This window comes from Alnus glutinosa, chromosome 8 (assembly GCF_958979055.1).
Source record: "Alnus glutinosa chromosome 8, dhAlnGlut1.1, whole genome shotgun sequence".
NCBI lineage: Eukaryota > Viridiplantae > Streptophyta > Magnoliopsida > Fagales > Betulaceae > Alnus > Alnus glutinosa.
This window is the reverse complement of record NC_084893.1, coordinates 21,741,958-21,755,545: the sequence shown is the minus strand read 5'-3', so window position 1 is coordinate 21,755,545 and position 13,588 is coordinate 21,741,958. Positions and strand designations below refer to the sequence as shown.

At 38.2% G+C, this 13,588-nt stretch overlaps 2 protein-coding genes across 2 annotated transcripts; one reads left to right on the top strand and one right to left on the bottom strand.

Moving 5' to 3' along the window:
• Positions 1-201: 201 nt before the first annotated feature.
• Positions 202-4,067, top strand: LOC133875741 (protein IQ-DOMAIN 10). The gene is made up of 6 exons (XM_062313961.1): positions 202-268; positions 540-663; positions 789-932; positions 3,161-3,388; positions 3,507-3,620; positions 3,705-4,067. Exons 2-6 carry the CDS (start codon positions 589-591, stop codon positions 3,966-3,968), a joined length of 825 nt encoding a protein of 274 aa, XP_062169945.1. The 5' UTR covers positions 202-268; positions 540-588; the 3' UTR covers positions 3,969-4,067.
• A 2,261-nt stretch (positions 4,068-6,328) lies between these two features.
• Positions 6,329-8,706, bottom strand: LOC133874998 (transcription factor TCP4). The gene is made up of 2 exons (XM_062312963.1): positions 6,845-8,706; positions 6,329-6,756 (listed from the first exon to the last, which is right to left on the bottom strand). The coding sequence occupies exon 1, from the start codon at positions 8,132-8,134 to the stop codon at positions 6,887-6,889; it is 1,248 nt and encodes a 415-aa protein (XP_062168947.1). The 5' UTR covers positions 8,135-8,706; the 3' UTR covers positions 6,329-6,756; positions 6,845-6,886.
• Positions 8,707-13,588: the final 4,882 nt, after the last annotated feature.

The window sequence follows — 13,588 nt, the reverse complement described above, 5'->3', positions numbered from 1 at the left end:
GGACCGACTTGACGTATTTCAAACGGTACAATAATTTCCTAATTACTGTGATGGTGGTGTTGACTGTTGACCTTCCAAAGATCAAACACCAGCTTTCGGTTTAGTTGGGCTGTCAGTTGGGAGTTGAGACACATTGTAGAGCTAGGTGCAAAGAAACCATGCAACTCTCTCTCTCTCTCTCTCTCTCTCTCTCTCTCTCCTTATAAGATTGGGCTGCATTTTCCCAGAACACCTCCCAAGCCCATGTGTTGCATGCCTCTCTTCTCTGGTTAGTTTCCCTTTTCTTGTTATTGATCATGAATGCTGCATTTTTTTGGTTCTTCAACTCTCTTTCATGATGATGCTACCTTTTTGATTTAGGAGAGACCAACAAAGAAAGAGAATGTCTAGGACAGTAGCAATGATGTCTTGTAGATTTTGAGTTCTTGTGTTGATGATGATACGGATCTTTATTTCTTCTTTCTCTTGCTTGTTGTTCAAGTCTTTCTCATGACTTATATATGTGTTGCAATGGCTGAGGAAACTTTTTGTGCATGCAGGTCTGCGCGCTGTCATTGGACTCTGCTCCAATCTTCTGCGTTCTGATCAATGGGTTCAGGACTCTGGTTTAGGTCAATCATTGGCATAAAAAGAGTGAAGGATGACAGGTCCAAACAAGCAAAGGTAAACATGCAGTCGGATGAACTAATTAAGAGTTTTCACAGTTGCTTTTTACAACATGTTTTTGTTTTGATAACTACTACTACTTTTCCTCAAACTACTCTCATGGTTGTTGAATATATATATAGGTACTCTCCAAGTGGAAGGAGCATTCCCATGAAGTGTCAAGTAGTACTTCCAATGGTCATCCCAATAAAAAGCTTGAGGTTCCTCAGGTCCAAGTTGAAGATGCAGCTGCAACTCGGATTCAAACTGCATTTCGGGCATTTATGGTATGTATATGAACATGAACATCAAGCTATTAATATAACTTTATTTGCTTTCTTTGAGTGTTCAACTATATATGAGTAGGGGTATGAATATGTTTAGTAAGTTTTTCATATCTGGATGTGACTGTATACAGGGAATTGAAACTAATTAAAGAGTATACTTCAATTAAGGAAAACAAAAGAAATTTTGATTTTGGGTGTATTTGGTAAATTAAGAGTTATAACCGAAAGAAAGTTAAGATATAAGATACTAATGGATACTCGAGGCTGGGTTGTGACAGGAATAGGATTCACGTAGCTACGTACTTTCGGGTAGGAGAGAACACAAGACTCCACTCAAAACGGGAGGATACCACAATTCACAATTTTTTTTTTCCTTCTTCCTAAGTCTCTATTAACAACAAAATGATATTTAAATAGAATACAATAGGAAGAAACATAAATTGATAATAACTCCTAATTAGTCCTAATATGAATTTTAACTAACCTAATATTCTAATCCAAATGAGTTGGGATTCCATTCGATTCCAACTCAACTTATCTCACTCTAATCTTATCCCTATCGGATACACCCTCTAATATGCAAGAGTGAAAATACAAGCTAGACTCCAAACTACACCTAGAATGGGGGTTGAATAATTGTATGACAATATAATGCGAAATTAAAAATTTAGCAACTACATAAACAATCACCAATTATAATAAAAAGCAATAAAACAATCAACACAAAGAATTTGGTGACGAAGTTAAAACTCTTTAAACCTCAAAGAGAAAAACCATTCCGGGGTAGTTAGCTCATAAATCAATCCAGTATAGATGAATAAGAATTACAAGAAGTTCACACTTACAAACTTTTGAAGTTAACACTCTCTTGCATAAAACAAGCGACCCACTTGACCTCTATAACAATAGCTCCATCAAAATTTCTGAGCAATTAATCCTTCTATTTAATTTCTTTCATCAGAACTCCGATAGGCTTCAATGGTTAACGAATACTTTGTATGGTTTACAAATAACGAATTCTAAGAGAGATAAAGCATGATATCTCTTAGAACAAAAGTTCTTTCTTAGCACATAGAATTTTAGGCTTAAAAATCATTTAAAAATCATGCCTAATAAGTCTCTTCATAGACTTCAAGAAAACCTAGTTCTAGTTAGAATAGGATTTCAGCAAGATTCACCCAGATTTTCGGGGCGATTGTTGCATAGTAAACGTCCAAATTAAAAGATCTTATGTCAAAGAGATTTGTTGCATTTTGAATTAGGTTTCTAATGCCATTAGTTTCACATCAATCCAAAACTTGAGCAAAACGTTATGGTCACAATACTGAGAAGTGTGCAAAATGACTTTCAATTTGGAATTGAATCAAATCCGATTTTAACTCCAATTAATGAAACTCTGATCGGCTCCTTTCCTTCATTGACCTAATCACACCATATAGGACTTCTAATTTGGGTTGGGTTCAGCCCACTTGAATTTGGGTCCATCATCATGCCTTGGATAAACATTTTCACCAACTTAACCCTAAACTAAAAACTTACAACCAAAAATTTTGACACTAAATTTACCGACATTAAAAACCTAACAAAGAGTTATTCACTTTTTTTGGGGTGTCCATACACTTTCTTAATTGGTTCATGCCCTTAAAAAATGAAACTTGAAATTCCTGATGCCATTAGTCAAATCACCAAAAAGAATAGGGGAAAAAATAAAATAAAAAAAAATATGATCTGCACCTTGATTGAATTTGATATTGTACGTTTTGTTGAAGTAATGGAAGTAGAATATGTATATATAGCATAATGTTTCTCAAGTTCATATTCCGGACGTAATACCATTTGAAAATATGTACAATTAAATTTCATGCACTAGTCAAAATTCATTAGAATTCTGGTCAAGCACTTTCTAAGGAACAAATAAACTTCAGATTTTGAACCTGTTTGTGAGTACCACAATGGTACTGTTCTACAAAATTATTTAAATTGGACAATCATTATTAAGTTGTAAAATCCAATGGTTAGAAGTGTGTCCTAACAAGTCGTTAACTGGGTTTTAACCAAACATGTTTCAAATTTTCTTGCTGTCTCTAATACCTCACTTTCTATCAAATTACTGTTTGCAGCCCAAATCAGGTGATTGATTTCATTGGTGGTTTTGAGCTGATTCAAAAGCATTCATTGAGAATTTGTATCATCATTATAATGGCATCTCTTGCTACTTATATATGCAGGCAAGAAAAACATTACTCTATCTAAAGGGGACAGTGAAATTTCACGGCTTGATTCAGGATCACACCGGCATAGAGCAAGCATCAACTGCATTGAGCTACATGCATTCATGGAGTAGAATACAGGACCGAATCAGAGATCGCAGACTCCGAATGGTAACGGAAGGCCGAATCAGGCAAAAGAAATTAGAAAATCAGTTGAAATTGGAAGCCAAGCTCCAAGAGCTGGAGGTATTTGAAATTTAGATAAGTTCCTAAATATTTGATTGATTAACCTCATTTCTTGCTCTTGTCTGATGGGGGCCTTCTTGTTTGCACAAATTTTTAATCTTTTAATTCTCTTAAACAGGTGGAATGGTGCGGTGGCTCTGAAACCATGGAGGAAATCATTTCGAGGATACAACAGAAAGAAGAAGCAGCAGTCAAGCGTGAGCGAGCCATGGCATATGCCTTCTCTCACCAGGTCTGCCAAACCCAAACACTGCAGTTGTAAATTGTAATGTTAATGGTTTATGAATATTTATGCATGAATGTGATTCGCATGCAGTGGAGGGCCAACTCCAGCCAATATCTTGGCCAGGCTTCTTACATTCTTGGCAAGGAAAACTGGGGTTGGAGCTGGACGGAACGCTGGATAGCCGCTCGCCCGTGGGAGGTCCGAGTTCATCCGCATTCTACCTATTCAAACAAAATCCCGGGAGCGAAGCAGAGCAGATCATATAAATCGGCAAACCAGCCGGAGAAGAAAACATCAGTTTCAGTTAAACCCACAAAAGCCAAGAACTTAGTCTACCCAACTGCTGAGATATAATAATAAGCTGCCCAAGATTCATTGATTGGGGGGGTTCTTTTATGTCTTTGTTTGGATTTGGTGTGCAAAATAAAGACAACAAGGCTCATATTCTGGATATGTCAGGATTAGCTTTAGCATATATTTGTATATATGATATTAAAATGGGTGAATAATTAACTTAAAAATTATCTTTTAATATTCATCTCCGTACCATACAAAACTCTTCTGCCTGTTGTGTAGCCGATGCTGGAAAATTCTGGAACGAATTTTATTTGGATTCTTGTAGATCATATCACATCCTCCTCTCCTTTTTCCCTCTTCCCCTTCTACCATCCTTCTCCCACTACTCCAGATATTCTTCAGCTCATGCATGCCAATAGCCCCACCAAAATACTCATCATTGTATTGCTCTCATCTAAAAGACAAACAGTAGGGTTGACAACTAAAACGTCGGGCCCTCTTGACTTTACAAATTTTGTAAAATCTTTCCTCCATATTTATGATATTATGCATATGCCCTATATGCCCTATACTTTTTTGGGGGTAAGTATGTATATATCCTTCAACTACATTGCAATGTTGCAGTATGTATCACACGATTACCAAATCCGATACGAATCAATACAAAATTATAAAGTTATGGTTAAGATTTTGACTCCATTTAATTAAATGGGTCGGGTTTGGATATGGGTAACAATTCGTATTTGCGTGTTGGGTCCGGGTCGTGTTGAAGCATGGATATAAGACGATAAATGTCAACCCTAACCCGACTCACTTAATTAAACGAGTCAAACCTATCAACACTAACCCTCTAATTTTGTGTTTGGTTCATGTCATATTCACAGGTCATATCAAAAATTGTCTGCCATTATGTCAAGTGTCGTGTTCGAGTTATGTCGAAGCATGTATATAAGACTATATAGGTCAACCTTAACCCGATCCCTTTAATTAAATGGGTCAGATTCTTCAACCATAATTCTTTAATTTCATGTCGGGAACGCGGATCATGTAAAAAATTGTCAGCCCTAGGTTAGGATGGACACATATAGTCTTATACCCATCATTCGACACAACCCAAACCCGATAAACAACATAAAGACTGACAATTTTTTACACGAATTATGAAATTACACGAACCCAATACAAAATTAACGAATTAAGATTAAGGAGTCTGACATGCTTAATTGAATATATCAAGTTATGATTAACCTATATAATGATATAATCTTCTACTTATAACTCAACACCAACGAACCAAACACTCAATACTAATTGCCACAGCAAATCAACAATACAAGCCAAATGTTGCTTCTTTTTTGATTCCCAAAGAAATGAATGTTCCCAGCTCAACTGAAGAGATTTTTATTAGGCACTGAGATTTACTGGGTGGTGGGGGGGACCATATAGACAGATGGGCAATTCGCGGCTCCTCCTGGTGATGTAGTCCAGTTAGCCCCCACTTGGTGTCCCTGCCCTATACATTTATCCACCCAACTCATTATTGTAGGCCATGCCTTGGATTCCAACCCAACCTAATATTAATGCCTACTCCTCTGTTGCACAACCTAAAACCAACTTTTTGAAGACACCCTAGCTCTATTACATAGCCTCAAAAAAAGAAACGAGTCTATTCAAAGGGTGTATTTAGGTGGGGTTTTAAGGTGGTTGATCAATTTAAGTTTATAGACTATCCAACTAAAACTATACTTACGAATTCAACACCGAATTAGCAAATGAAGATGGAGGATCAGTTTAATTAAATAGATCGAGTTATAATTATCTAATACGACATGACATGAATCTGACACACGAGATAAGGATTAATAATTTTTTATACGACCCGCGAACTCGATGAAAACTCGATACGAACTCAACAAGAAATTAACGGAATATGGTTAAAGGGTTAGAATCGACCTATATACTCTTAACTCATGCTTCAACACAACCCGATCCGAACACCAAAACATGAATTGCCAACCCAACCCAACCACACATCCAACCCGCACTAACTGAGTAAATGGGTTCTCAAGATACATCCTTGTATTGTTTTCCCTTTCAAGTTGGTTAATGAATAATAAAGAGGCTAAAGATGCACAATAACAAGCACATATATGAGAGTTTTATAAGTTAGGAAATTTCCCCTTTTTTCCTTTTGGGGTTGTGAGGAGAGAGAAATGTGGAATAAACTAGTATACTCCTTTCCAACAATTCTACTATTGAAGGAATGTGACCTCTAGGCGGTGCTCCCAAAAATCCCAGCAGCGAAAGAGATGTAAATGATGAGATATTCTTTTAATTCCTATTGCAGGTCTAAGCAAGTCCTTGCAGCGAAATGGAACTGTTCCATTGGAAAGTAGAGAAGGAACGAGACAATCATAAATCACCAAAAAAAGAAAGAAAAAATGACCATTTCCAATTTTCTACAGTAGGGTGATATGGAGGTGGCTTTTCTATTATGACAATTGTTGGAAAACAATGCCATATTCTGCACCAGTTGAAACTCCAGAAATGGAAGTGAAAGCAAATAGCATGACATACAAAGTCCCAAAACAGAAACACACAGAAATCCAACAAAGTTGAGCTCGAAGAGCCCACTCAAACATCACAAACAAAGCTATAACATAATCAGCTGATAGAAGTAAGACAAACCGCCGATCGAATAATCTGAAATGTAATCAGATTTCTTCTTCCCACGCGGTATAAGCCATCGATCGGATCTAATCGACCCAAAAATCTCCTCTCTAGTAAATCCAATTGGCATAACAGATAACTTTCTCTTTGCCTCCTTGAATAAGATAGCAGAGTCCTGTAAAAACATTTTAAGAAACTGGTAGATTGAATCGATAATGAAGGATATTTAGATGAATTGGAGAAGTGGGTGTTGAAGGAAGCACCTCGTGAAGAGAGGGATTTCGGGGTTTTTTATTTTCGATCGATCATTGGCGAGAATCGGAGGAAGCAGAGGACGGCTTGTCGGAAATGCCGTCGTGCTCCTCTTCACCCTGGATTCGTGCTGGAATGCGAAACCCGGAGAATCCGCCCGAGGCGAACTGATGGATGGCGGGTGGAATTTGATGGTGATGAGCGGTGGCAATTGACGGGTCTATCCAAGCGCGAACCGAAGGTGTGTTACTGGACTGAAGGGGTCCCCTCTGTGGAAAAAACTGGTTTTGGCCGAACGAAGGCGGTGGCGGCGGCGAATTGAAGATGAATCCACCACCGCCTCCACTGCTGCCACTACCAGTTTCTGCACCAGCAGCGTTCCAAGCGAGCATTCTCTGGAACCGGCTAATCTCTGCCGGGTGTTGTTGTTGTTGGTGGTGGTGGTCGGACCACCCAGCTGACGACCCATCAAAACCCAACTGGGTCGTCGTTCCAGAGAAAAACAGCACTTGCTCATTTTGATGATGATGAGTCTGGGGTTGGTGCTGGTGCAGTAGAATTGGGTCGTGAAACGATTGAAGAGAGAGCCGCAGATCTTGGCTCTGGCTACTAGTTCTTGACAGCAAATCTGGTGGGTAATTATGATATTGTAACGGCGGAGGAGAGTGCGTTGTCTCCGCCGCTGCGCCCATTGGGAAAAAGGACTTTATTGTGTCAGCGATAGAGTCCGAGTCCAGCGATGGTGGAAGAAAACTCGAACTATTACTCCGGTTTTCGCCCATCTGTAGTGGTTGAAGATTGTGCATATCACTCTCTGAAACTTTACCACCATCGCGACCCACCATTGTAGTTGCTGTCCTTCTACAGCCAGAAGCAGTGGCATCCATGGCGGCGCCGTGGATACCAATTGGGATCACGTTCTCGTCGTTTATCTGCGGCTGCTGGTGGCGCTGCTCTTGTTGTGAGGCGGCGGCGGCGGCGGCGGAAGCTGTTGGGTGCCATGCTGGGAGCTCGGCAAGCTCGTCGATGGCGGTCTTGGCCTTTTTGATGAGCCAATCGACGGCCTTGCTGGGGCGGTCGTAGCCGAGGCGGTCCTGGACGTCGTAGAACTGGATGGCAGTGTTGGCGGAGAGGCGGACACGGCGGTCTCTCGGCCCCTTTGCAGTGCAGACCTTGCTGTGGCGGTCCTTGCGTCCAGTGGAGCGAACAATGTGGCCTCCTTGGACCTCGACGATTTCGCCGCCTGAGCTTCTTATCCCCAATCTTGACGACGCTGTGGCTTGCTGGTGGCTCTCTCCCATTTTTCTTGCATATTCGATGCGAGCTGAAGAAGGGGCAGGAGGAGGTAAGTAAGAGCGCTTCTTTAGGGGTTGGAGTGGTTGTGCTTGTGCTTGTGGCTCTGCCTGTGAGTCGTCTAATCCTCCATACAAATGTTGGTGATGGTGGAGATATTGTTCCTGGAAATGGAAGGTGGGCTCTTGCTCTTGCTCTTGCTCTTGCTCTTGCTGTTGATGATGATGCTGATGGTAATATTCTTTTGCTTGTGAGGGAGAATCTTGGTCTTCTTCTTCTTCTCCTCCTCCTTGTTCTTCTACATACCTTGAATTTAGAACTGGGTTTTGATGATGGTGATGATGATGATGATTCCTTTGAGGATCCAGACTCAGGCCCTTGTACTTTTCCCCTTCCAGCTTTTAATGGAGAAGCACACTTTTTCTTAGTGGTTTGTTGATTCTTTGCTCTCCCTTTCCTTCCTCCCACTTCCCTCTTGTTGCTTGTGCAACTGCCACCTCTCTGAAACCTGCTGCCTCTCCCAAAAGGTCTTGCCATTCAGTTTTCCCACTTCCATTACCCAACACCACAAACCAAACCCCCCCACCCCACCCCCCCAAACTGGAAAAACCAGACTCTCAAGAAGGCCAAGACCGGCTCTATTTTCAGCCTAACCCATCTCTCTCTCTCTCTCTCTCTCTTGCTGTCTCCTTACACAGCTTTTGATAACTGTGCCTCCTTATGTAGCTAGCAGTGTGTGTACGAACCAAATTGGAAAATATGGTCTAATTCTTTAATACCCACTTGACCAAGCAGAAACCAGAGAACTAGAACTAGAAAAGAGTGTTTGTGTGTGTGTGAATTGGGTTTGTTTGTGTGGCGGAGGTGGAAGGTTAACTTAGGGTATAGGGAAGAGGAATTGTTTCTAGGCCTATTGTAGGGTGGCAGTGTTTGGTCAGAAACAGGATTAAAGATCTCTGTGATCTCATCACTGCGGCTTCTGCTCTTCTTGTACTGGGCTACTCTACACTTAACACCAAACTTAACTCTTTCTCATTCAATCACACCCGCCCTTTAGCTCCTCCCTTTTTCTACTTTAACCACCACCCCTCTCTCTCTCTCTCTCTCTCCCTAGGTTGTTTTTTTCAGTTTTTCACTTCCAGCCTACAAGTAGGACCGTTGGTTATAGCTCAATAAACGGTCTAGATGGTTTGGTGGATGAGATCCTTTATGTGCCACGCCACACACCTTTGGTGAAAGCGACCCCCCGTACAGCTTTTTCTACACTCTCTCTCCCTCTTTTTGTAATGCTTCACTTGAAAGATCCGACATCCTCTTTCTCCCGTTTCCTTACCTCAAAATTTTCCGGCCGTAATTTAGTGTTAATTTCGTATTAAATTTATAAGCCGTCTCAAAATTTATGGGCCATCAATGTTGAGTGTCTAGGCATGAATTTATACATTTAATTAAACAAGTTAAATTATTCAACCTTAATTTATTATTTTTGTATTACAACATTATAATCATTTAACTCGCATATGTAAAATTTTGTCAGCCATTCTCTCAATCCATCTTGTTCTTGGAGTTATTGGGTAAAGGAGTGTGAGTTGAGGATAGTAGTAAAAAGTGATAGATGTGATATAAAAAAAATAAAAAATAAAAAAATTGTATGAAAAAGTAAAAAAATTTTATATTGTAGTAAATTTTTTTATTTAAATAATAATAAAAAATTATTGATGTTATATAAAGTTAGAATGTTTTGAAGTTTATTGTTTTTGGAAAAAATAAAAAGGTGGAAGGAGAATTTTCTTTCCCTTGCCAAACGAGTTCGCGAGTTATGTCAAAATTTTGTAGCTCGTATCGAGACATAAATATAAAATTATATAGATAAATTTTAGCCCGACTCATTTAATTAAACAAATCAAACCTCTCAATTCTAAATCTGTTAATTTTGTATTATGTTCGTATTCATTTAATAAGTCGTGTAAAAAATTAACAGCTTATTATCGATCCACCTTTTTCTTGTTTGTCGGAACCGGACTAGTATTCCACATTGCATCTTGACCGATTGTCTGGTTTCATTTTCACAAACGTGTATATATATATATATATATATATATATATATATATATATGTTGTTAACTATTTGTACTGTTGTTGTTTGAAATTAAATTAATTTGATGATATACCTTTCCTTTTGGCGAGGGAACCAAATCTGTCCAGCATCGCTACCTTTGTCATCAACATTTTTTATATTGCTTTATGCATACTTTATTGCCAATAAATAATAAAGGTACAATAATTCCCAATATTATTTTCTTATTTAATTCTTTAATCAATTTTCTTCATTCTCTCATTGTCACTTTAAGATGATAAGTCTTTTTCAATGGCCTATGACATTATTATTTATGGAATGAGAATATTGGACTCTCTTATCAATTCCAACGGCGTCAAGAAATTGTAACCCTCATCTAGCCCCAACATAATTTTCAAACCTCCCTACCCCTTTTCCTTCTTGTTGCTCACAAAAATAAATAAATAAATATTTTTCAAACTTCGTTCTTTTTTAAACAGAAATTTCCTACAAATTGATTTGTAGGAAATTTCATACAACCTACATATAAGATTGACATATGTTCATTGGCATGTGAGAACCACATGTTTTTTTAATAACACGTGCTTCTCACATGTTTTTTTAATAGTATTAATAAAAAAATATGTGATTCTCACATGTCAAGGGACACATGTCAATCTTATATGTGAGTTATATGAAATTTTCTACAAACCAGTTTGTAAGAAATTTATATCCTTTTTTAAAGTTAATAATATTTGTACACATATTGTGCGTACACGGGATAGGATTTGAAATGGAGAGGAGCAGGGACGGACGGAGGGAGGGAGGGTCATGCCCTCCCCCCATTTCCTAAAACAAAAATTAAAAAAAAAAAAATATTAGGTGGAAAAAAAATTCTAAAAAATTAAAAAATATAAGGTAAAAATAAAAATTTAGCTTATTTGGCTCCTAAAAAAAATAAAAAATTTGGCCATTGGCCCCTGTCTATAAGAACTTCTGATTCCCTCCCTGAAAAGGAGCCCGTTAGTTATAAAACAAGAGGCAAAATTGTCATTTTAATTTTTTGAACAATTTTACCCTTTGTTTTATAACTAATCAAGGAAATGATTTGTTTTCATTTGTACACATATTATACGCACATTTATATTGGGTGTCGGATTTATGTACGTGGATCCGAATCTCATACCCAATGAAAATATGTCTACAATATATGTACACATTTGTACAAATAACACTTTATGTTTTAAACTTAATTGGTCTAGGAGATCATTGGTTGGCCGCAAACCTCTTCATATTCTAATGAGAACGACGTGCCTGTATTAATGTAGGTATAATTTACTGTAGATCTGAAAGTAACTTTTTTTTTTTTTAATATCTTATGTTGTGTTTTGTCTTCTTTTTCTTTTATTTTTCCTACGTAATGGCTTCAGCACAAAACAATATGTGTACTCAAACAAACAACTCAACCCCTTCTTTCTAGAGAGAGAAGGTCTGAAATTTCTAGAGAGAGAGAACTTTGTACGCTCCATTTGTCAGGGGGAGGCTCCATGTCTCCCCCTCCTGGTGCTGGTTTTTTCCCCTGGCCTTTAGGATAAGGGTGCTTTTGTTTCTTAGCCTTTTAGCTGTAGGAGTTTTGTTCCTCCCGGTGCTTGAACCGGTGGAGGTTGTTGGGTTTTTTCTTTTTTCTGTAGTTTTCCTGTTGCAAGCAGTGATTTTCAGGTACTGGCCCGTGAAGAACGGTTGGTGTTGGAGGATTTCCGGTGGAGTTGTGTTCAACGTCAAATCTGTTAGCCTCGGCTAGTTTTTCTCCAACAAGAACTTTCCAAGTGCGGTGACCGGCCTTTTCTAGTCAGGATGGTTATTTTTCGAGGCCGTGCAGTTCGTCTCTGGTCGGTTGTGACCCGCACGCGCCGACGTTTCAGTTTTTCTGCTTTATGCGTGTGTGGGTTACAACTGTTTTTTCCGGTCTCGAAAGGTGCTGATCTTAGCTTGTGAAGGTCGTCTGTCGCTAGGGAGGTTTCCGGTGTAGGAGCGTGTTTTACACGCGCCATCTCCGGCAGTCGTTTCTTGCCGGTGTCTGCATTCTGGGTTTCTGTTTGTGTTTTTGTTGTATATTCCTACTTGTATTCACAGTCTACCGTTTGGTAGCTGCTTCAAACCAGGTTTTCTCTGGTTTTGTGGGTAGAGATTCTTTATCTCTGTTCACTCCGATGGCCTTCGGGCTCTGTTTTCTTGCCTTTGGGCTATGTAATTGAATCTAGTGCTTTGCTTGTATTGTTTGCTTCTTCTCTGGTTATGTATCCCTTTGGGAAGTATTTCTAAGGAATGAAATAGAAGAAGATGGCACTGTGTTCTAAAAACAATATGTGTACTCGTGTGTACAAATTAGCTGGCATTTTTTTTTTTTTTTACCAAAATAATAAGGCTACATAAGGTTCCTTGTCTTGACTCTTAATTGACCTTTGGTTTTAGAGGCAAATCTTTTTCATTCGAGATATGATCTTTTACAACTCTAAGATGTAATTTTTGATCACTTTATCTACATTGCAAGGTGGTCTCTCAGCTAATTTTAGGATTTTTTCTAAAAAAAAGTAAAAAAAAAATAAAAAAAGTTACCACGTGGATAAAGGTTATGTCTTGAAATGACAATATATCATATCTCTTTTCATTTACCTGGATTAAAATTATGATGGTTGTTACAATGTATGCTCGTGCCAGGCACGAGATAAATTATTACTTATAAAAAAAAAAAGAAAAAGAAAAATAAGATTTATATTCCAATTAATTTTCTAATATGTGAAGGATGAGCTTATTTGGTCGACTAGTTAGTCACGTATGGTCCTCAAGGAGTAACTCAATTGGATGGGGACCACGTCTCATGAAGTGGATGTCATTAGTTCGAATCCTTCCTCTCCCTTCTTGTGTAGACATGTCAAAAAAAAAAAAAAAAAAAGTACTGGGAAAAACCTCTAAAACGACTTGTGCAAGAAACAAAAGCATGTTTTGTTGACAAAGAGAGTTTGTGTAAAATTATTTTGTATTTGGTGCTTAACAGCATTTGATTATTTGGATGATGTAACGAAGTAAAACGTGAAATATGATCATCTCTAATAACTTTTTTTTAGGGATAATTATATTACTAGTTCTTGGAGTTAGTCTAAATTACAAATTACTCCCTATAATACAAAAAGTTCAAAGAAGGTCCTTATAATAAACTATAATTACAAATCATTCACTGAACCCGTTTTCTGTCCATCAAATTAATAAAGTCCGTTATTGGATTACAATACAAATGATATTTAAAGGTTGTCTAACTATTTATATGACGTTGCAAACTAACGGATTCTGTTAAATTAGTGGACGGAAAACGGGTTCAGGAAGTTATTTGTAATTATAGTTTATCACAAAG

Coding starts and splice junctions, on each gene's coding strand:
- LOC133875741 (XM_062313961.1), top strand. CDS start 589: ATGGGTTCAGGACTCTGGTTTAGGTCAATCATTGGCATAAAAAGAGTG. Junction 664..788: donor ACAGGTCCAAACAAGCAAAG/GTAAACATGCAG, acceptor ATATATATATAG/GTACTCTCCAAGTGGAAGGA. Junction 3,389..3,506: donor CCAAGCTCCAAGAGCTGGAG/GTATTTGAAATT, acceptor TCTCTTAAACAG/GTGGAATGGTGCGGTGGCTC.
- LOC133874998 (XM_062312963.1), bottom strand. CDS start 8,134: ATGGGAGAGAGCCACCAGCAAGCCACAGCGTCGTCAAGATTGGGGATA.